The sequence below is a fragment of the Pogoniulus pusillus genome, chromosome Z (assembly GCF_015220805.1).
Source record: "Pogoniulus pusillus isolate bPogPus1 chromosome Z, bPogPus1.pri, whole genome shotgun sequence".
In the NCBI taxonomy this organism is placed as follows: Eukaryota; Metazoa; Chordata; class Aves; order Piciformes; family Lybiidae; genus Pogoniulus; species Pogoniulus pusillus.
The window spans coordinates 7,843,391-7,866,610 of NC_087309.1; the positions used below are offsets into that span (position 1 = coordinate 7,843,391).

Genomic DNA, 23,220 nt, shown 5'->3' on the forward strand with positions numbered 1-23,220 from the left:
GGAAATTCCACTGCCTGAGCAGTAATTTGGAAGTAGCTCTGCAGGTGGTGGAGAAAGATATCTGCCATTTTGTGAATTTTACAGTCTGGAAATAGCACTGTCAACAGTGAAAGAAAATTTATTCATATCTTTTAATCAGTTTAGGAAAGATTTGATACTCGTTCAGTTTTTACCACTTGCTGTACGTACTACCAGAAGTGACATTCTGCTGTCTTGGACAAGTGAACACTGGTATTAAAAAAACCCATGCAATTCTATGTAAATACAGCACTTACAAGCCTTTTCACCTTCCCTTTTCAAGGATTTCTGATAAGGACCTCATGATATGAGTGGAGGCTGTGTAGTAAGCCTCTGAAAGATTTTGTGTGTATTCGTAATTGTCCTGGCTTCAGTTAGAGTAGGGTCTCTTCCAACCCTGATGATACTGTGATACTGTGTGTGATAATTTCACACAAGATGTTGGGAGGGGCCATGCAGGATAGCCAGCTGAACCAGCCAGTGGAATATTTGCTACAGTAATGGTGTTGTGTCCACTGTATTAAAGACAGGGCTGGCCTAGGCAGGAACAGTGGGTTTTGGCACGCAACGTTCCTGTCAAGTGAGCAAGTTGCATTTTATATCACTTGTGTGACGTACCTACTCTGTGAGTTTTATTCATGTTGTTCCTTCATTGTTTGCTGTTGTCTTAAACTTTCCTTATCTCAACCTTCGGTGTTTTACGTAAGTGGCTGTGTGGAGCTTAGCTGCTGGTTGGGCTTAAACCAAAACAATAGTCCATAAGAAAAATAGTGATTTTTAGTTTTGTATACTGCCTCTGGGTTCCATATTCTGTTAAAAAAAAACAAAACTAACCAAGACTGGATAAAATCACTGAAAAGCTGAGTTTTGTACAGGAGAAAAAACATCTCCATTACCTCTTCTTCCTTTCGGAAGTTTTAATTCCCTGAGATGTTCATTAATGAAATACCATAACGCTTTGTTACAACAGCTGAAGGTTCTCCTTTTACTGCTTTCACTGAGATTATAGCCTCATACACCTTCTGAAGCTACCCAGAACTATAAAGCAGGTTTGTTTGGTGTTTGCAAATATCTCTGAACAAAGAAAAGTCATTTCTGTAGCTGACGTAGTGTTAGAACAGGACAGTAATGTTTTGAGTTGACTGTGTACAATGAAAACATTTACAGAGCAATATCATTGCAGATCACTGAAGCGGAAGCACATCTTAACCTACTTCCAGATGTGCTTTGATCATTCATGCTAAAGCAAATTAGTACTGCCTCAGCTGCCTTTCTGCCAGTTTATGGTAGGAACAACAGAGTAGCTAACATGCCCACAAGTGCTGCCATTCATGACCTAAAAATTCTTCTTATAGGTGGCTAAGCAGTGAACTTACTCTACATCTACTGCCATCTGCACTAAGCTGTATGTATCACTCTGTGCTAAGCCCTGTATATCAGCTGAGCATAGTGACCTCTGACTTCTTTCTTCACTTCTAAGGATCTCAAAGCCATTTAATAGTAAAAGTAAGAATCTTCTGACAGTTTTAGAACAGGGCTTTATCTGTTTTTCACGTATTTCATGGACAAGGACTAGAGGGGAATGTCTGCTTACTCAGATATCCTCTGCACTTTTTTTCCTGTCAGTTCTCATCTAAATTAAAAACATTCCAGGATTTTGTTTATCGGGAAAAGGAATGCTGGGCTTCACCACTCTATTCTGAGATATACAGAGTGGTTTTGCAGCCCTGGGTCTGAAGTGTGAACATCTTGGTCTGAGTCATCCCTTGAGACCTGAGACCCTTTTCCATACCTTCACATTACTTAAAATTTAAACTTCTGCTGTTCCTTCTGTCTTTCTAATTGTTCTTTCTGATGATGATAGAAGAACCAGAACTGTACACAGTCTTCGGATGTCAACCTGTAGTGGATTTATCTAGTGATAAAGCTGATGCATTTTGTTCTGTTCACTTAGAATCACAGAACTTTGTAGACTGGATAGACCTTTATAGAGTCCAACCATCATCTAGCTCTACCAAGTCTGTTGCTAAGCCATGTCCCTTAGCACCACATCTGATTCTTTTAAACACCTCCCAAGGATGGTGATTCAACCACCTACCTGGCAAGGCTATTCCATTGTTACATAACCCTTTCATTGAAAAAGTTTCTTCTGATACACAATATGAGCCTCCTCTGGTACAACTTGAGGCCATTTCCTTTAGTCCTATCACATGGTACTAGGGAAAAGAGACTGACAGCCACCGTGCTACAACCTCCTTTCAAGAAGTTGTAGAGAGCAGTTTGGTTTCTTCTCAGCCTCTTCTACAAACTGAAAAACTCCAGCTCCCTCACTGTTCCTGATTTATCTGCAGTGAATTTTATTTGCCATTTTATTGTCCCATGGGAGTCATGAGTTGCTTCTTATCTTTCCTTCTCCAAACAGAAAATTAAAATTGTCCTTATTCTGTACTAGCTATCTAGATAGGTTAATTCATGTTCAGGAAGTACTTCAGGAAGTGAACATTGTTATTTCTTGTTTTCTCTATGACAGTTAGTGTAGCTATAGCAGTAACAACGATTTATTTTTATACAGAGATTTTAATGCTTGAACTACATGATGCTGAATTCTGGTTTCCTATTACTGTGCTATTCTTTAGGCTTAATGCATAGTTTAATGAATGAGGTAATCATTTTGATAAAATTTCTATTATGTTGTTCAAATATGCTGCAGATTGTCTATGCCTTGTACAAAACAGTCCTCTAAAAGGATGCAGGGCATCTGAAACAGGTCAGAGCTGCAAATCACTGTTCCGCGCTCTATCTTGATGTGTGTTACGTCATTCCTACATCCCTTCCAAAGACAAGCCAATGTACAGTGAATAAGTAAAAATATGCACATGATTTTTGAAGGTGAAACACTGAGACACAATTTTTGAAACGTTCACATTTCACACTCCTCTCAGGCCCTGCTTGCCAGGTACTTCTGTGCGGAGGTGGGATTTGGGAAAATCAAGAGACGACTCAATATGAGTTAGCTGCGAGGCGATCCAAAGTTTTATTGCGAGCATCAGGCTTTTATACTGAGAGCACAAGTGTACATGTTAGTGCCAACCCAGAATGCCTTTTAGTACTGCTATTTAGTGATTGGAGCATCTAAAGGTTGGAATTTGCATGGTCCTCCTACATGCAGCTAGCTTCCCTTTCTATCTGGACACAGTCCTGCGGAAGTTGTTTATCAGAAGGCTCAAGGACAAATGCCTTTGAGCTTCATCACATACACTACTGCGGCTTACTGCGTTTCAATACACTCAGACCTCAGACTTGATCGTACAAAAGATTCTAGGGACTCATGTCCCCTATCCTTCAGCTATTTCCTAACACTTCTGGAGGAAAAACAGCAATCCAAAAGATTTTGCTAACCTCGATGCTATCCAGTTCAGCTTCTCTCTTGAAGTACTTGTATCGACATGTATCTCTACATAGGTTTATTTCAACTTACAGAAAATTTACTTGCTTATAGATACCACAGCCTTAAAGATTAGAGTTTAAATACCTGAAGAAATATTTAGGCACCTAATAAATTTTTCACTCCAGCTACACTTAGACAAGTATAGGTAACACCTTTCGTAGTAAACCTACATTGTCAGAATTCTTCTGTGCTTACACCAGAATCACTGCAAATTCTTGCCAATTAAGCCTATTTATGTCTATTTTGTGTGCCTTTTTTTTTTCCTCACAGAAAATTGCATTAATCAGTTTATGCCATTCACTCAGCAGGCATGTATTCAGGAAATGGCAGGGTATTTACTTCTTTCTCCTGTCACTTGGAGAACTTCATAATAATAAGCTAAGTGTTGGGAAACTGTCTTATTTAGGGAAAATAACATTTTTCTATTTAAAAGGCTTTCAGAGATGTTTTGAAGACCAGATAATTTTGGGAAACAATTTCAAATTTATTGAAATAAATTCCTCAGAAGTTCTAATATTTACTTGTCACAGTTTTTTTGGCAGAACACTGCATACATGAAAGTACACTGACCATGTACTATGTACTTTTCTTTATGATTTTGTGTGGTGCTGTCACAGTGAATGAATGACTGACTGATAGCAGCTTTTCAAGAAGACTTGCAGTAACTGTATTACTTGTCATCTCAAACTCGTATTTCCCATTCAATAAGACAGAAAGTAACTTTCTAATAGATGGTAGTTTTAATAGGTAGAGTGTGCATCACAGTTGCATGCTGTAAATTATGGTACTTGTATTCTTTAAAATGATACATCACTCACTACGTTAGCTATTTTTCTTCTATTAAGAAAAATATTTTCCTTGGTTTTCGCAGAGCTGCAGGTTATATGCAACAAAACACTTAAGAGTGTTACTGAGAGCAAATGTAGAGTTCTTCAGCAACTGGGGGATTGAGTTACTGGTGACCCAGTTACATGACAAAAATAAAACCATTTCTTCTGAGGCACTTGATATTCTAGATGAGGCATGTGAAGACAAGGTGAGCATCCTATTCCCTTTTCAACCTCTTTTTAGTATGTGACTCTGTAAGCCATTTCACACCACTTCCTCCAGTAACAAAGTAAAATATGCAAGAAGATACTGGTGATTTCCTTGGTTGTCATTGATGGACTCAATAATACTTTATAGACACACCTTCCCCTTGCTGAAAATACCACAGTATTAATGGCAGAAAAATAACTGCTTCTGTGTTATGCCTGCTTTTAAATATGAATTCAGACTAGTTCAGCTGTTTGGACCATTTTATTTTTCATGAAGTAATGTTTAATGACAGAAAATATCTAAAATGGATAATGATGAGATGAGGTTAGTGCTGTTTTTTACTTCCTATTATGAAAACCTTGGTGCTTTATTGCTAGTAGAGTGTTGCAATTGTCTTTGGTAGGATTAGGTAATACTCATGTACTCCTTCTGTGTTTTTGATCATTTTAGGCCAATCTTCATGCTCTTATCCAAATGAAACCAGCTCTTTCTCATCTTGGAGACAAGGGTTTACTTCTCCTCCTAAGGTAAATGTTGATTATGCTGTTTGACTTTACACTGAAAACAAGTAAGTGTTTAATTTTGTTCAAACTATGTGATTTAAGTGGAGTACTAACCACTTGATGTTACTTTACAGATTTCTGTCCATCCCAAAGGGGTTTTCATATCTAAATGAAAGAGGTTATGTAACAAAACAAATGGAAAAGTGGCAAAAGGTAATGCTAAAAATATCATACTTGCTATTAGGAGGAGGCAGGGTGTAAACATGTAGGTTTGGAAGATTAAAGAGCATTTAAATTTTTTTTTGAACACTTATATACATTTATTGCTAATGCAGATACATTTATTGCCTCAGCAACTTAATTTTGTTGAAAAAGATTTACAGGGTCTTAACAGTTCCATAAGTCCTCTATATGTGAGTGCTTTTGATGATCCATGCCTTTTACATACTCCTGATATTTCAGCAAGTATTTCAGAATCATAATGATTTTAAATAGGTTGTTCTGTAGTACCTTCTCTAGAGAAGTGTTCAAAGGCATACCATCTTTCAAGATGACCTGTTACTTCTGGTTGTTGCTGATTAAGGTTAAATCCACAGCTCATGAAGATGAATTAGCTTGTGTTGTTAGACAGTGAACAGAAAAAAAATTATTGAGAAAAATGCTTAGTAGTTATAAACAGAATAAAACTCTCATGCATTTTGTTTTCATAATTGATTACAACTGCATGGTCTCATTCCTGTTGGCGATTTTTTTACTAACTTAAGAGCTGTCACTTCTCTAGGAATAATGAAATATGTAGTGGTCTTTGGAGATTATTCAGGTTAAAATGAGATGTGCACTATTTCCCACTTTACTTTTGTAACAAATTCAGTGAAATAGTTGTGGAATTAATTGCTGACTCTGCAGATTCATTGCACGTATGAAATGTAGTGATTTCGGTGAGCCTCACCTTGAGATCATAAAGAAATTCAGGGGGACTCTATTCCTTCCTTGTAAAGCACCGTGCTATAAAACATAAACCACTCAATGTAGTGTCAAACTTTACCTTGTCTTCTTTTAGGAATATAACTTAAAGTATGTTGAACTGATTGAAGAACAACTCAATGAAGCACTTACAACATACCGCAAACCTATTGATGGGGATAACTATGTTCGTAGGAGCAACCAAAGGTAGATTTGGGAAGTAGTGCCTTTGGGTGTAAGCTGGTGGAACTGATGAGAAAGGCTTAAACTCTTTTTATGATGATATGAAACTGTTTGGTGCTGTTGACTCTTTGGAGGGACAAGAAGCCTTGAAGAGGAATCTAGATAGATTGGAGAACAGGACAGCAATTAGTGGGATGAGATTTAACAAGTCCAAATGCTGGATTCTACACTCAGGATAGAGTAATACCAGGAACAAGTATAAAATGGGAGAAGAGTGGCTGAAATGCAGCTCTGCAGAAAGGGATCTGGGGGTACTGGTCAACAGCAGACTCAGTATGAATGAGGTGTTCCCTGACATCCAGTGGGGGTCAAACAGCATCCTGGACTGCATAAACAGCCAGGCAGAATAGGTTATTACCCACTATATTCAGTGTTGGTGCAGCCTCACCTTGAATACTGTGTACAGTTGTGCGCCCTACAACTTACGAAGTGTGTGAAAGTCCTACAATGTGTCCAGAGTGCAACAAAGTTGATGAAAGGGCTGTAAGGAATGTTCTTGAAGGAGTGGCTGAAGACTTGAGACATCTCTAGTTTGGAGAGAAGTGGGCTGTAGCTGTGTCCTTGTTTTCTATAGCTTCCTGAAGAGGGGAAGTGGAAAAAAATGGTGGTCTCTTCACCCTGTTATGTAGTGTTAGGGTGTGTGGGACTGGTTCAAAGCTGGTTCAGGGAAGGTTCAAAATGAATATAAGAAGGCTTTTCTTTATCAGAGAACCGCTGGAACAGGCTTGCTAGAAAAGCAGTCAATGCCCTAGGACTGTCAGTGTTAAGAGGCATTTGGACAGTGCCCTTAGTAACATGCTTTAACTTTTGACCAGCCTTGAGTTGGTTGAGCACTGGAGTAGCTGATTGTTGTAAGTCACTCCTAACTGAAATACTCTTCCCTGCGTTCCGTAAAAGACCTCTCTTTCATCTTACACGCAAGAGTAACTCATTTCATTACAGTGCAGTGTAATTTCAAGAGTACCTGACAGAGCATCTGAAAGCATCATTTCTCTTTAAACCAGATTACAGAGACCACACGTCTACCTGCCAGTTCACCTCTACGGCCAGCTGGTGCACCATAAAACAGGCTGCCACTTATTGGAGTCTCAGGTGAGGATAACTACTGTTAATAACTTGAAAAGTTTCAGAGAGTACTGCAACCTTTTTAAAGCATGTTTTAAAAGAGGTGGAATTTGAATAGACTTTGCAAAATAAGTTGATTATGAATGGCTTAAGTTATATAGGATCAAAAAATTGTGAAGACAGTCTTGGCCATCCAATCTCACATAAAATTCCTTCCTCCTACTGAAATATTGGAGAAATACCTTGGACTATTCTTCTTAAAAAGGCTAGCAAAATCTTAAAATGGAAAAGAGTTCACAAATAGAAGTAACTTATCAGTTTATGTGGCCGAGTTGTATGTTGACAAGACAAAAACGTGAAGATGAGGGAATAAAATCTTTCTCTAATATCCTGAAAAGCCAGTTCATAGCTGCTTAAATGAATTCATTTTAAACATGAGTTTGCAAGATGATGTAATGAACTTTTCAACTGCACTTAATTCAAGAGAAGGCTTATATATTGCAGTGTACTAGTCTGATCAGGCTGTTATATTTTTAAGATCTGAATTATCTTGATGTTTTCAGTGGTAACATTAAAATTTTTTACTTGCATTAGGATTGATGTTAATTTATGCTTATTACTCTGGAAGTGCTGCTGTTTGCTATAGGGTGCATACTTCAGATTTATGCTTTACCTTTTGTTAAAAATATTTGAGGGCTTCTTTTACTTTTTAATGAAGAATATTTATTTTTTTAAATTCTGTCTTTCTCCTCCAGAGTATTGTCACAGATCTAAGTTACACTGTTCGTTCACCAGTGCTGGATAAATGGGAAGGAATTAAGCAGCTGAAAGCAGCCCTTTGGGCCTTGGTTAGTAATAAATCTACAAACTTTTTGCTGTTGTTTGCAGTTCTATGACTCTTAGTTCTGAAATAAGTAAGCAAAGTCCCATAAAATCATTAATTGAGATGTGTGAATTTTTTTTCAAGTTGGCATTCTATAACCTAATCAAACTTATAGTTGAAAATGATTCACTGAATGTCTTTTTTTTCTGCTGAGGTTTTTAATAGTCATTCTTTTTTTTTTTTTAACTTTCTTACCAATTTAAAGAAGAACTATTACATGTGGCAGCAATATTAGTATGGAACCAGTAGTTGCCAGTTCTTGTCATGTGACTTTAATGTCTTTACTGTACTGGCCCAAGATTCAGTGTTTCTGGAATGTGGTGGTTTGGGTGTTCTCTGCCCCCCACACTTTAGAAATCACCCAGACTAGACTCAGCTGGCTCTGGAAATGGAATGAAGCTTGTATTTACAGCTTAGCAGAAAAGACAAGCAGATATTTACAGTCTATACAGTGATAGACAGAAATAGACAAGGTAAAAGGTAATACAGAAACACATCAGCCCTCCCAGAAACCTGAGTGCCCAGGAGGGGCTCTCAACTGCCCCTTCACCTTGCCCCTACCCCTCTCAACCATACCCCACTCCCAAGGAAGAATGGAGGTTCGGCCAGGGGGGTTAGGAAGCAAAGTGGGTTAGTCCAAAATGGAGGGTGAGGTCAGAGAGATGCAGCTCATCCAGCAGCCCAAGTGAGAGTGATGCTGAGTGTGTTATCTATGTTTTGGCTTATATTTTTATACATCTCAGCAAGCCTATGAGGGAAGTAGACATCACCATTTTTTTTCTTTCTCAGGCTGTAATCTAGTTCTTCTCACCAAAACATTCTAGCTAGCTTCAAACTAGCACCTGGAGGAACGCTTGCTGCCATTGTTGACACATGTGAATATATACATGACAACCCCAATACCTGAAATAGACAACAACCTAGTGTGTGTCTATCCAGTCTACATTGCTAAATTTACTTTGCCACCTCAGTATCTCCTTCTTTCTTGTCTTCCCCAAAGTTTATTTTAGAAGATGTATCCAAAGTGACTGTTACTGGCATGAAGGGCAACGAAGCTGGTGAGGGGGCTGGAGCACAAATCCTATGAGGAGAGGTTGAGGGAGCTGGGCCTGTTTAGCCTGGAGAAGAGGAGGCTCAGGGGTGATCTTATTACTGTCTACAACTACCTGAAGGGAGGTTGTAGCCAGGCGGGGGTTGGTCTCTTTTCCCAGACAACCAGCAACAGAACAAGGGGACACAGTCTCAAGTTGTGCTGGGGGAAGTATAGACTGGATGTTAGGAGTAAGTTCTTCACAGAGAGAGTGATTTGCATTGGAATGGGCTGCCCAGGGAGGTGGTGGAGGCACCGTCCCTGGGGGTCTTCAAGAAAAGCCTGGATGAGGCACTTAGTGCCATGGTCTAGTTGATTGGATAGGGCTGGGTGCTAGGTTGGACTGGATGATCTTGGAGGTCTCTTCCAACCTGGTTGATTCTATGACTGTGTGATTCTATGTTGTAGGTAGGTGTGTAATAAAAGGACTGCGCAAGGGGAATGTAAAAAATGAATGAACCAAGATCATTCTGCTGGATGGAGTTGTTGGGGAGGGGAAATTAATTTCTGTGAGATGATATTTTCCAAAGTTAATATTCAGAGCTCTCTGCCACCCCTGACCATTAATTTTAATAATATTTTGGTTCTTACATGGTCATGGAAACATTCTGTGGATAATATCTACATCTGATATAACCAGCAAAATACAGAAACATTCATTGAACTGGAAGAGACTATTTCCGCGATCAAATTCTGCTTGAGGCCAGTGTGCCGTTTGCCCAGTAGCTGGGCCCAAGCTCTTTCTGCTCTGTGGCAGAAGGCAGTAGAGAATTACAGGTAGAGCAGAAAAACATGCCTAGGCACGGCAGGACATGGATAAGCCTATTTTGGGCCTATGAGGCCTACCACAACAGGAGTAGAATTGGTAAGGCAAAGAACATAGAGTAGTTAACTGAGTGCAGTTTTAGGTGTTACATGTAGTGTGATGAGTAACCTTTTGCATTTGCCCAGAAATGCCAGCAAGGGTACTTGACTCTGGATTTCTTTGAGAAGATAGGTCTTAAAAACTGTACTAACAGCAAACAAATGTGTTGAAAGCTTTACACTGATAGTACTGCAGATGACATACAAATCAAAACTTACTTAACAAACTTTTATTCCAGGGCAATATTGGATCATCAAATTGGGGTCTTAACTTACTTCAGGAGGAGAATGTGATACCTGATATAATGGCACTCGCCCAACATTGTGAAGTTCTCTCTGTCAGAGGGTATGTATGTCTGATTTGTATGTAAAATTTACAGATGATAGTTGCTATAGGTTTTCAGATAGCCTTATATAATTGACATGAGTACAATTTTGCATTTACCTGGAAATAAGTTGTTAAAGATCATTGATGATTAAAGTGTCAATCTCAATCCTATACAGTGGCAGAATTGCATAGGGAGTCTGAAAGAAAATGCAGTATGCAAATGAAACCTATGAAAAAAGATACATACTACTTTTCTGCTTTTTTAAATTAAAAATATTTGCTACTTCTGTCTTATTTTAATCTCTTAAAGCATAAGTGATCTTTTGCCTAATATTGCTAAAGTGTTAATATTTGGCTTTGGAGTTTGCTTCTGTCCGTGTGGGTTTTTTTAAAGGCACATTCCTACTTAATATATGAATTAAAAAGCCCCTTGGCAGTTTTGTGAAGTTTATGCTGAATTGGTTTGAAACTGTTTTTTTTTTCAAAAGAAATTACATGCTATAGTTTTTGGTCTTTTTTTCTATGTATACATCAAATACAGAACCTGTGTCTACGTGCTCGGCCTGATAGCCAAAACTAAGCAAGGATGTGACATTTTGAAGCATTACAACTGGGATGCAGTGAGACACAGTCGTAGGCAGCCTTGGCCAGTGGTCCCTGATGACATGGAGCAGCTTTGCAATGAACTTTCTTCTATACCCAGCACTCTTAGCTTGAACTCTGAGTCCACCAGTTCTAGGCATAACAGTGAAAGTGAATCTGCTCCTTCAAGTAAGTGACAACAACCACAAAACAATAAAAAGCAAACACCTGCAAACCTACCACATAACTGCATTTTGATAGTCTTAAACAACCTGTCATCAAGATGAGGTTCAGGTAAATTATGTGAAGGTATTAGTGCAGGAAAGAACAGTGCAAGCACGGAGAGTTCTGTGCATTCAGTGAGAATGCAGACAAATGAGAGGGAAGAGAATGTGTCTTAGGTTTGCATTTGTTGTAGAAGTAAGAAATGTACTAGTTTTTATGTTGAATCACAGCAGCTTGGTGGAATACTCAGCAGAAATCTGCATGCTTCAATACATTTAGTTGCTTGTCCTTCAAAGGAATATTCCAGAATATAAATACATGTATTCTGTGTGTACACACACAGTGTTGCTGTATTTAAATTTATGTATATTTCGTGCATCTAATGCATTTTAACTTTGCTATGGACATTTGGAGTCTAAATCCAGAAATATACCATATTTATATGTCACTGAAGGGGAATGAATTGGTTGTAATCCTAATAGCTGGGTATTTACTCTGCAATAAGATAGCGTGACTTATCTTTCAAAGCAACAAGACCTTCAGCTCAAGTACTTGAGATACTTCATTTACACTGCTAAGTTCTGCAGAAAAAAAACATTAATTTGTAGTAAGTCAGCAATAGTCTTGCACTTTCGTCTTCAGTAGAACTGCTCACTGTTTCTCACCACAGTTTATATGTTTTGAAGGAATGTCCATTTTCAGTGACAAAGTCTCATGTAATTCCAGGTATGTTCATCATGGAGGACGACCGCTTTGGTAGTACTTCCACTAGTACATTTTTCCTAGATATTAATGAAGATGCAGAACAAGTACTGTGTGACAGACCTGGACCTTCAAAGGACAAAGACCGTAGTCCTTTTCCTTTCTTTTCTTCTAGCAGACTTGTGAAAAATCGCATCCTAAACTCTCTTACTTTGCCTAATAAGAAACACAGAAGTAGCAGTGATCCAAAGGGAGGAAAGCTGACATCATCTGACAGTAAATCAGGCCCTAGGCGAAATCGTACAGTAACAGAACCTTCAAGTGGCATAGACTTTCCTCCTGGGGAAGAGTTCAACCCTGTTTTCAAAGTTCCTAAAATCCAGACTTTAAGATTAGAAACTTCCTTTGTTGGAAGTAAGCACATGGAAGATACTGATAGTACCCCAAGTATCGGAGAGAATGATCTAAAGCTGCCAAAAGGTCTTGGAAATGAAATTCACCGGGAAAACACCAGCAGAGAAAGGCTGATAGGGGATGGTACTACACAAACACATTTCAAAAGTCGTAGCTTAAGTTTTAACACAGACACCACAACAAGTGGCATAAGCTCAATGAGTTCTAGCCCTTCAAGGGAGACTGTAGGTGTGGACACTACAAATGTAGATACTGACTGTGGAAGCTTGAGCACTGTGGTAAGCACGAAGACAGTTAAACCAAGTCACTGTTCAACACCACAATCTAACCACCTGCCTCTCTCAAAGTCCAACTCTGTATCCCTGGTACCACCAGGGTCTTCTCATACACTGCCCCGAAGAGCCCAGTCTCTTAAAGCTCCTTCTCTTGCTACGATAAAAAGTCTTGCTGACTATAACTTCAGCTACACAAGTTCTCGAGATGCCTTTGGCTATGCTACACTAAAACGCCTACAGCAGCAAAGGATGCATCCTTCACTGTCACACTCAGAAGCCCTGGCATCTCCAGCAAAGGATGTGCTGTTTACTGACACTATTACCATGAAGTCTGGCAGCCTGGATTCTCGGCTAACCCCAAGCCGGTAAGACATAATGTGCTCATTTCTTACTTGAAAACTCTAAGAGAAAGATAAATCTATTATTAAATTGCTGTGGCATTTTTTCCCATCTCAGCTAAAAGTGACAGTTGTTGCAGGATGATTCATAACTTCACTAAAAGCTGTATCAATATTAGGAAAATATTCTCAGTGCTGTCAGAAGCCCAGCTCTCAGAGCTGTGCTTAGCCCAGCCGCCTGAGTACTGTTAGTGGCAGAAGAAAATACTTTTTTCTCACACTTGCTTCCCATGTAACTTCTTTAGTTTTTAAATGCAGTTGCATTCCTAACACTACTAGTGTTGCAGTTGCACAAAATTGCCCATGTCAGAGCTACCCTTCAGAAGGGAATTTTCTCAATGTCACTTGCTGAGTTTTTAGGACAGAGGCTCCTGCCAGTATGCTATATATATGTTCAAAGTGACATTGAGGCCAGTGATGAGATACTGGTACCACTGCTAGGAATGTCAGTTTGGGTACTTAGCTGCAACAGAACAAAGATTTTATTCCTGGTATTTATTTTTAGATGTCAATGTCACCTCTTTATTTTTGAGTAATATTAGATGTTCTGAAGACTAATTGGATGGTTACATAACATATCTTGCTCATGACATTGACACTGTTCCTGGCAGCAACTGTTAGTGCTTAACAACTTCCTCTTAAAACCTCTTCTAACAATTTTTTCCTTTCAAATCATCTTTTGGCAAGTGCACTGGATTTTTCACAATATTTTTGAAAGGGAAAAGACACTTCCTATCTCTCTTCTTACCTGAACACCTCCCTCAGATGAGAGGAAGGGGAGAAGCTACCAGTATGAGTCATCTCACTGCACAAAATAGCAAGTCCTTGAACTGTGCACTTCATACCAAGTGGAGTGTATATAGTGCCTGTTTATTACTGTTAATTTTTGTACTGGTTTCACAGGGTTCTACAAAGGTGTCATGACAGATAAGTTTTGTTCCCCCTGTTTAATTAAGTTAGAATTAGACTTGAGTGTGTTGACAGGGGGGAATTTCAGTAGTTAAGCTGCACTTTCCTGGAAATCAGAAATGCTGTTCCTTGCTCTGTCACTGGCTTCTTATGCTAATGAGTGAAAAAAAACCAGTGTCATTTTACTGGCAGTAGTAATGTACTATTGAGCATTGCTGCAGTGGACTTCCATCTTGAGGCTCTGCATGCAATGTAAGGCTGATAGTATTCTGGTACTTAGCTGTTCATGGTCTCTTACGTCAGTGGTTAGGCTCGAGGATTTGAGGTGACATGTTTAATGATGTGCTTAAGTGGCTGACGTGCTTTTATATATGAGAAGGTTAAAAAAATGATAGTGTAAATCTTTGAGATTGACAGATTATTTTGGTTCCTACTATAATCCTTTACTGGCTGAGCATCTGCACTGAACAATTACGGTCATTTCATATCTGAGTGTACTGCTACTTCCAGCTAAATATTGTTCTTAACTGCTGTTTAAATAATGAATTGGAAAGAAATAATTTTGTCTTTTTGTCTGACAAGGCAATGTTCCAGTCTTCAGAAAGTTTCTTTGGCTTATGCTTCTTGACAGATTCACTTATTCATAGCAACTGGCATCTGTGAATTGATTTTTGTGATATTTCTAGTTGTTTTTTTCATTCAGAAAGTTCAAAAAGCTTATTTCTTTGGATAAGTCACATTTTGAGGCTAGATTTTCCACCTTTCTATTTAAAAGTTAACCAGAAATGTTAATGTGCATGTCTGAAATCATTACCATGGCTCATGTCCTTTCAGCTGCAGACTTGCTTTCTTGGGAATGTCTTAGTGTTTATCACTGCTAGTGATATATCTGTTAGCTCTTACAGGAAATGGAGGGACAAATGCCTAGGATTAATACTTCTGTCTTTAATTTTTCGTTGACAGTAAATCTAGAATGTTTTGTTACGAAATAGTAACTAGTGCAATTTGCAACTTTTGGAGTTATAGAATCACAGAATCATTTAGACTGGAAAAGACCTTTAAGATCCAGTTGTTAACCTGACACCGCCAGAGCTGTCACTAAACCATGTCACTGTGTGCCACATCTATACAATTTTTAAATACCTCCAGGGATAGATGACTACACCACTTCCTGGGCAGCCTGATCCAGTGCTTGACAGCCCCTGATGTTCAATCTAAATCTCCCTTGGTGCAACTTGAGCCTGTTTCCTCTTACTTGAAGTGTGACTTGACTTTTAAGTCCTCTGCCATTCCCGTTGGCACTGGTCAGAATTAGTAGGAGGAAAATAATTGATAGCAAATAATTTGTGGTATGTGCATTCACACAAGCACTAATGTCTTGAACCTTATGTGGTCAAACATAATTTTGTATCAGTATAAATCTTTTGACTTGTCAAGGATAGAGAAGGCATTTTAATTACCCCTCTATAATTATATCTAGGGAGAAAGTAATCAAATGATTACTGTACTTATCTCCCAACATACAATAATTTGTGGTAATATAACAAAAATAATCTCTTCCTCTACTATGTCTTCTTTTACTAAAGGCTTTAATCCACTGCCAGTAGACCATCCATGTAGCTGACTAGCAGAACAGCTTTATAGATTTTTTTTTCTTTTTAATCTTCAATGAGAAGCAAGATGACAAATGGCCAGATGTGAAATTTCCATCATCAGGACTCTGATCAGCAACGAGAACTTGTTCTCCAGCCTCTCATCTCACTTTCTCAACCTATTTTTTTTTGTTATTCCCTGGGTTCAAGCTTTGTATTTGCAGACATGTTCCTGATCAGCTTGGAGTTTGTGACTGCCCAGGGAAGGAATGTGCAGTGTATAGGTACACTTCAGAATAAGGTAGTGAGTAGTTTAAAAGCTTGAATCTTTACTGACTATGCCTGGACTGTCTAATCTCAATGCCATGCAAATTGGAGAAACTACATGGTTTTGCAGTTGGCAGTGTTCTGCCCTGCTATCTTTCAAATTCCTGTCCCTGGCCTTTTGAATAAAAAAATAAATTGTGCAAGGAACCACCAAACTCTGCAATGCTGCATGGGAAGAATATGAGACAGAAATAAAGCAATGAATGCATGGCTCTAATTGTGACAGAGTAACAAGCTCTGAGTTCTGAATCAGGAAGATGTATGTAATCTTTGAGTCAACAGCCATTCTTACTTCTGATGTTCCATAATGAGAGATCTACCAAGGTTGTGACTTAGTTACTATTTCAATTACAGGTTCATGAAAGCTTTAAGTTATGCTTCATTAGATAAAGAAGATTTATTGAGTCCTATAAACCAAAACACTCTTCAGCGTTCCTCTTCTGTTCGCTCCATGGTTTCTAATGCTACGTATGGTAGCTCCGATGATTACATTGGACTCGCTCTGCCAGTGGATATCAATGAAATATTTCAGGTATGTATGTGGTAACTGTGGGGTTCATTTGCATCTCATACTGACAGGTATAGATTTTTATCAGAATGTATTAGATCTAAGGAAATTAGGAAAAACAGATGTACATGTAAGGAATGCATTTTGTGGAACAAAGAGTCATAGAATCATAGAATCATAGAATCAACCAGGTTGGAAGAGACCTCCAAGATCATCCAGTCCAACCTAGCACCCAGCCCTATCCAGTCAACTAGACCATGGCACTAAATGCCTCATCCAGGCTTTTCTTGAAGACCCCCAGGGACGGTGCCTCCACCACCTCCCTGGGCAGCCCATTCCAATGGGAAATCACTCTCTCTGGGAAGAACTTCTTCCTCATATCCAGCCTATACCTACCTTGGCACAACTTGAGACTGTGTCCCCTTGTTCTATTGCTGGTTACCTGGGAGAAGAGGCCAACCCCCACCTGGCTACAATGCCCTTTCAGGTAGTTGTAGACAGTAATAAGATCACCCCTGAGCCTCCTCTTCTCCAGGCTAAACAGGCCCAGCTCCCTCAACCTCTCCTCATAGGATTTGTGCTCCAGGCCCCTCACCAGCTTTGTTGCGCTTCTCTGGACATGCTCCAGCACCTCGACATCCTTCTTGAATTGAGGGGCCCAGAACTGGACACAGCACTCAAGGTGTGGTCTGACCAGTGCTGAGTACAGGGGAAGAATAACCTCCCTTGTCCTACTGGCCACACTGTTCCTGATGCAGGCCAGGATGCCATTGGCTCTCTTGGCCACCTGGGCACACTTGTAACTTTGTTTACAGAAAATGTTTAATCCGTCTGGAAGTACGATGCAAATAATGACGCAGGCTGGATTAGAGGAGCTTTAACCAATGATAGCATAAATATGCTGTCCTCAGATTTGTAATACAAAGCTGGCTTTCATTCTAAAATTAGCATAGTCTGTGGACGTTTGTTAATACCTCTTTAGCCAACTAATTCGTGTGGTTGTATATATGCTTTGTCGGGGGATTGGACTAGATGACTTTGAGGTGCCTCCCAACTCCTATAATTTTGTGACTCTGTCATTGCCTGATTGTATAATCCTGTGGTCAGCCATAAATGGTGTGCATAATTGCATTTAACTTCCTCCTACCATGTTTTTAAAGTGAAGTATTAGTTTTATTTTTATGTATTTTACTATATTGTCTTAATCTTATAGAGAGCTGTCTTGGGTTCAAATGCAAGTTCCCAGAGACTCTAATAAATTTAATAGACCCGATGACAATTTTTAGAATTTATAGAGTGCCCTCCCCTCTTCCCCCTCCTTTTCCCAAAGATAGGGAGAGAGAAAAGAGATAAGCACACCCCAATAAATCAATCTCACTCGATTTGGAAGTTAAAAAAGGAAAAGTTTAACAATAACTTAGAAAAGGTATTGGAGGTAGGGGAGTTTACAAAGGATAAGGAAGGGAAAACAGCAAAATACAAAAAAGGGATGGATACAACCCGAGTAATGTGATGGTGTCTCTGCCTCGTGGCTGCCACGAGGTGTGCTGGTATGCAGTATGAGTGTGTGGGTCATGAGGGAGCCAAGGAAAGAGAGAGAAAGAGACAGGCAGCTCCTGTCTCTTTTATACCACAGGAAGTGGGGGGAGTGGGCTAACCATCACCTGGAGTGTGGCCCACCCCTGGTGAGGGGCCAAGACCCCCAGGGTCAGGTTCAGGGTTACTCCCCCAGGAGTGTTAACCCTATACAAGAGCTGCTTTTAAATCAGATTACTTTTCATGTCTAACTAACTACCTTCCCTGGAGGTGTTCAAGAAAAGACTGGATGAGGCACTTAGTGCCATGGTTTAATTGACTGGATAGGGCTGGGTGCTAGGTTGGACTGGATGATCTTGGAGGTCTCTTCCAACCTGGTTGATTGTATTGTATTCTTTTCTATACTGTTCTATTCTACTTGGTTAAAACACATTTCTCGCTAACAAACTGCTACATCAGAGAGTTTAATGTTCCTTTACTGAATTACTCAGAGCACTTGGTCTATGTGAAAGGTAAATCAGTGGACTTCTTTTTGCTTACTTCAGCCTTTGAAGTCTTTATTACTTCCTCACTAATTTAAAAAAATAAGAGCACAGGAAAAATTTTTCCATCATACCTGTTTCTATGCCATTATGAAGTGGCTATCTCTTCCTTCCTCCTTGACAGTCTTTATGGCATGTGGAGAAAAACCTTTCGGTGGAGCGCTATGGGAAGATGACTCTTTGTTCACCAATATGGTTAGATGGTCAAATCCACTTTATTTCCATGATGCAGTGACTTACATACACTTCTAGCAATAGGCGTGCTCCACCAAGATTGGTTACAGTCAGAGGGTCCAGAGTTACATGTAAGGTGTGCATAGGTTAGCTTATCACAGCATTCTAAGGGTCAGCCTCCTAGACCACCCACTCCAGCCCCTTTGGTTATCTAGTCTCTGCCCACTGCAGCTGTGTGTGGGGTGCTCAGCTGTTTACAGCTCGATTTCCTGGGCTACCAGGGCTCCAAGGACGTTCCCAGCACGGGTTGCTCATGTTTATCAATTCTTGTGTGCTGTGCTAACAAGAATTTCTCCAACAATGGCATATTTGTTGCCTAATTTCTTCTGTTAAGGTCCTTTTTGTAGAGTTAAGATGTGTTGACTGCAACATCTTACAGACAACATTTTAGATGGTCCAGGTGTTCTTGCAGTCCTCTCTTTCAGTGGTTCAATCATAGACAGGTCACTTAACAGCCACTTCTAGGTCACTGGTTTACTTGCAGCTTGTCAGCTCTGTTACAACATTTACTGACTCTCCCTAAGCCTTGCATAATAAGTGTTCATTCACAAATGTATAGTTTTTCTCATTGGTTGTTCTTTAGTATTTAGGAGCCTGTCTTAATTTCTTCCTCTGATTATGTCTTTTTCCTGAAACAAAAAAGAGATGTTTTAGTTCCTCATGAAATCTATTTTCCTTTGTGTATGATTGCCACTTTGCTGAGTTTAGTTTTTCATTTGAATATTCCAGGTGAAGGAAACTCCATACTTCCAGAAGAAAACCACACCTCCATTTGATGACCGTGGAGCAAGAGTCTTTGCACCTGATGCAGGAGGTACCTGTTCTGTTCCTTTCTATAACCTTTCTGTCATTTATTTGTTCATTGGATGGGGTGTTGGTTTGTTGCTTTCTTGTTTTCTTACAGAAATGTTTGATTTTAGCGGTTAAGTTTCCAGAGCTGTGATGCAGATACAGGGTAGCCAGCCAGCCATTCATTATTTCATTTAGCTCAGCATATGTTGGTGCTGTTTCAAAGCAATGTAAGTTTTATCCTACTCTAATAACAAAAGGGAGAAGGTGAATAAGTTGGGGCAATTAACAAGGCATGAATTATAAAATACATAGTTATTTTATTTCCAAAAAGCCCCACCCACAAACTATATATATAAACCAGTTAAATTTGGGTTCTAATTTGTTTGGGAAAATCTTCACAAGGATGCTTTTGGGCAATTTAGTAATTTAGGAGATTCAGAAAATTGGAAAAGGTTAGCCACAAAATGGCTCTGCCTCACTTATAACCAGGCAGCCTGGGGGCCTAGGGAAAGTCTGTTCTACTCATGGCAATGGAGTAGAATGCAGAGTTAGTCCCATGGCTCCTTTGCATCAGTGCTGGAACTGCTTGGTGTCTTGATAGCCTTTGAGAGGGTTCTAGAACTTCCCAGGCTCTGGCAGGGTGCTGGGAAAGAGGCAGACAATCTCTGACCTGATCCTGGTTCCTCTTGGCACAGAGGTTTGCAGAGATGCAGGCAGGATCTCTTGCAGATGTGCAGAGAGCACAGTGTTGGTGGCACTTCTCACCATGTTATGAGGCATTTATGCCTTCTCCTGGTAAAATTGAAGCACTTAAGTTTCCAGGTAATTCAAGCCCAAAACATCAGAGCTAAGCTGGTCTGTAGCATGAGGCAGAACACGTCCCAGCAGAGCAGTGAGGCAGAGGCAGCACAACTGCTTGCAACTTGACTCCATTTATATTTGCCCAAGTGTAATGGCTCTTTTGGCCACAGAGCTTCACCAATCAAAATGGCATTTGCAAAGCTGACCATATTACGTGAACCCAGGGCTTACTCACCCTTATTTGGGCAAGACACTAAGAAGTACCTAAACACCTGTGGGTACCTGTTTATCACTTTGGGAGGGAACATAATGGCCCAAGCCTTTGTTTTACTCCCACCCTTGCTTCCCCCATCAGCAGAAGGGTGGGGCAAGGCAGGACATCTAATAGGCCTATTAGCCTTCCCTGACAGAAAGCTACGTATCTTCAATGTGGGCTAATGCTTATTGAAGTCATACAGTGACACTACATTAAAGAACATAGCAAAGTCCAAGCTAAGATTAAATATGTACATCACATGAGCTGTTACATTTTGGATTCCCTTTGGTTACGTATGAATTCTTAAGTACCAATAAAGGTGTTAGTTGTGTATTTCTTGAGGTATATTTTCACTCTGTATCATGTTTCTATGATAGTTGATCAGCAGAGGTGATGGGACATGGTTCAAGACAATTATAAGTGCTCTGTGTTGCCTGGATTATTCTAGAATACACTTCCTTTTTACTCCAGAGTCAGAAGTCTGTAGGGCATCAATATCTACCTTTTCAGGAGGATAACTCAAAAAGTATTTGAACTGGTCCTAAAGCATTTCTGTTGTCTTGCCCCCTACTTAGCTACAGCTTTATTACAAGCACTTTGGACATCCAAATAGACACACTTTACTGATACATTTATTTTCTTTTGTGTTGTGTGAATGTAATTATAAAACTAATTTTCCAGAATTTCTGTTTCAGTGGTTTGCTAAGTTCTGTGCAAAGTTACCCTTCTTCAAAATTTGTTGGTATTTTCCACCCAGGGAAGAGCACATCACCTAAAGTGTCTTGGGCTTGTTTCTGTGTTGTTTAATCTGTTACAAGTACTGAGGTAGTGTGTTTTCAGTTGTGCTTCTGTGTTTAATTGGTGCATTTGTCATTTAAGCACCTGGTGTATTATCAAACAAATCTTGTTTGGCATTACAAAAACTGTTAAGGTGTTAGTGTTACCTGGCCATGGCTATTACTGGATTGTAGTGGGTTGAGGAAACTCCCCCCAGCCCCCCTTCAACTAGAATTTTTACCAAACCAACTCAAATGGCTTAGAAGTAAGGTGAAGCTGTATTTACAGCAAAGCTAGATTTACAAGAATATATACACAATATATTTACCATTGAGAAATACTGCAGAAATCCAAATTCTCTGCTGGACAAATATGAGAAGCCCAGAAGGAGCTCGAAGCCACATTCTTTCTCTTTCTCTTTCTCTTTCTCTTTCTCTTTCTTTTTCTCTTTCTCTTTCTCTTTCTCTTTCTCTTTCTCTTTCTCTTTCTCTTTCTCTTTCTCTCTCTCTCTCTCTCTTTCTCTCTCTCTCTCTCTCTCTCTCCCTGACAGACAAACAACACGCAAAGCTTGCTTGTTACCTGTTTAGCCAAGATTAGTAGAAGATACTAAATAGAAGAGATCTGAAGGGAACAAGCACTCTGAGGCAGAGGGACAAATTGTTTATACTTCAGCTTTTTATCTCTGTTAGCAAACCAATGAATGATAATAAACTTTATCATTCTTACTCTTTTATAACCAATGATCTAATTTCTCTTATTCGAATATTCCACTTAGCCTCAAACCAGCACACTGATGTTGCTGTAATGACAGGGTTTGCCACACCACCTTATAGTGTATGTATACTGTAGGTATGTTTAGAGGTCGGATTCTGTCCTTTGCAGTGTTATGTTCTGTGATAATCCAGGAATAAAACATGTTTTTTTCCTCAATGCTGGTAATCTTGGAGTTTAACCACTCAAAAGTTTCAGTATCATCACACTTCCTTGGGTTCGTTGGTTTTTTTTTCACACCCAGTTGCTTATCTGCAGGTCTTCCATCAGGTACAAGTGATGTTGTCAAAAGCCCTTTTCAGATGCTCCGACAGCAGATCAGTCTCACAGAGATAATGAATACCAGCCGCTCAGATGCCTCCCAGTTTTTGGACAACACAGAGGATACAGGGCTACAGGAACACACAGATGAGAACTGCCTTTACTGTGTGTGCATTCAGATACTGGGTTATCAGCCTAACAACAAAGTCAACTCTTCATATGGTCGTGCAGGTTAGTATTATTTGTGGAGAAGTACGATGGAACTGAATGAAAATGCTGAATTTTGGATCATGTTTAAAGTTGAATTGTCTGTAAGTTTTTTTTTCTTAATGAGGTGGTGGAGTCTCCATCCATGGCGGTGGTCAGGAAAAGACTGAGTGAGACACTTAGTGCCACGGTCTTGTTGATTGGACAGGGCTGGATGCTAGGTTGGACTGAATGATCTTGGAGGTCTCTTCCAGCCTGTTGGATTGAATGATTCTATGACTATAAGCTTATTGTGCTTCTGTGGTCATCTCAAGCTTTTTAATTTCTCTTGGTGTTAGTGTCTGCTTGTTTTTTTACCTACCTCTAAAGAGTGCAGTAAAGCACAAAATTTGAAAGTTTCTTTAGTTATTAAAATCCCATGACCTGGAAGCTGACACTTGGCTGTCAAACTAATTAAAAGTCTGATTTGAAAGCCAAGTCTTTACCGTAAAATGATCAAGAAAATCTGAAGAGTTTGAACTCTTGCTGTAATCTCTTGGTTTAGTTACCTTTATTCACATTTTGAGATTTGGGTCAAATTCATAGCCATGTTTTCCTAAGGTACTCCACAGAGTTTGCAGTTACTTCCTATTTTGTAATGTCTGTAATCAAAAGATAATACAGTAAAT

At 39.5% G+C, this 23,220-nt stretch overlaps 1 protein-coding gene across 2 annotated transcripts in view; it reads left to right on the forward strand.

The window, feature by feature from the left end:
• The window catches only part of RICTOR (RPTOR independent companion of MTOR complex 2), a 90,976-nt gene that overhangs the window by 59,975 nt on the left and 7,781 nt on the right, over positions 1-23,220 (forward strand). For both annotated transcript variants that reach the window (XM_064176449.1, XM_064176450.1), the window contains exons 23-34: positions 4,338-4,502; positions 4,955-5,031; positions 5,142-5,220; positions 6,068-6,177; positions 7,218-7,305; positions 8,034-8,126; positions 10,355-10,461; positions 10,985-11,214; positions 11,977-13,006; positions 16,222-16,399; positions 19,417-19,501; positions 22,343-22,576. In XM_064176449.1, the coding sequence (XP_064032519.1) occupies positions 4,338-4,502; positions 4,955-5,031; positions 5,142-5,220; positions 6,068-6,177; positions 7,218-7,305; positions 8,034-8,126; positions 10,355-10,461; positions 10,985-11,214; positions 11,977-13,006; positions 16,222-16,399; positions 19,417-19,501; positions 22,343-22,576 (2,476 nt within the window). The remainder of the gene's footprint in view (positions 1-4,337; positions 4,503-4,954; positions 5,032-5,141; positions 5,221-6,067; positions 6,178-7,217; positions 7,306-8,033; positions 8,127-10,354; positions 10,462-10,984; positions 11,215-11,976; positions 13,007-16,221; positions 16,400-19,416; positions 19,502-22,342; positions 22,577-23,220) is intronic.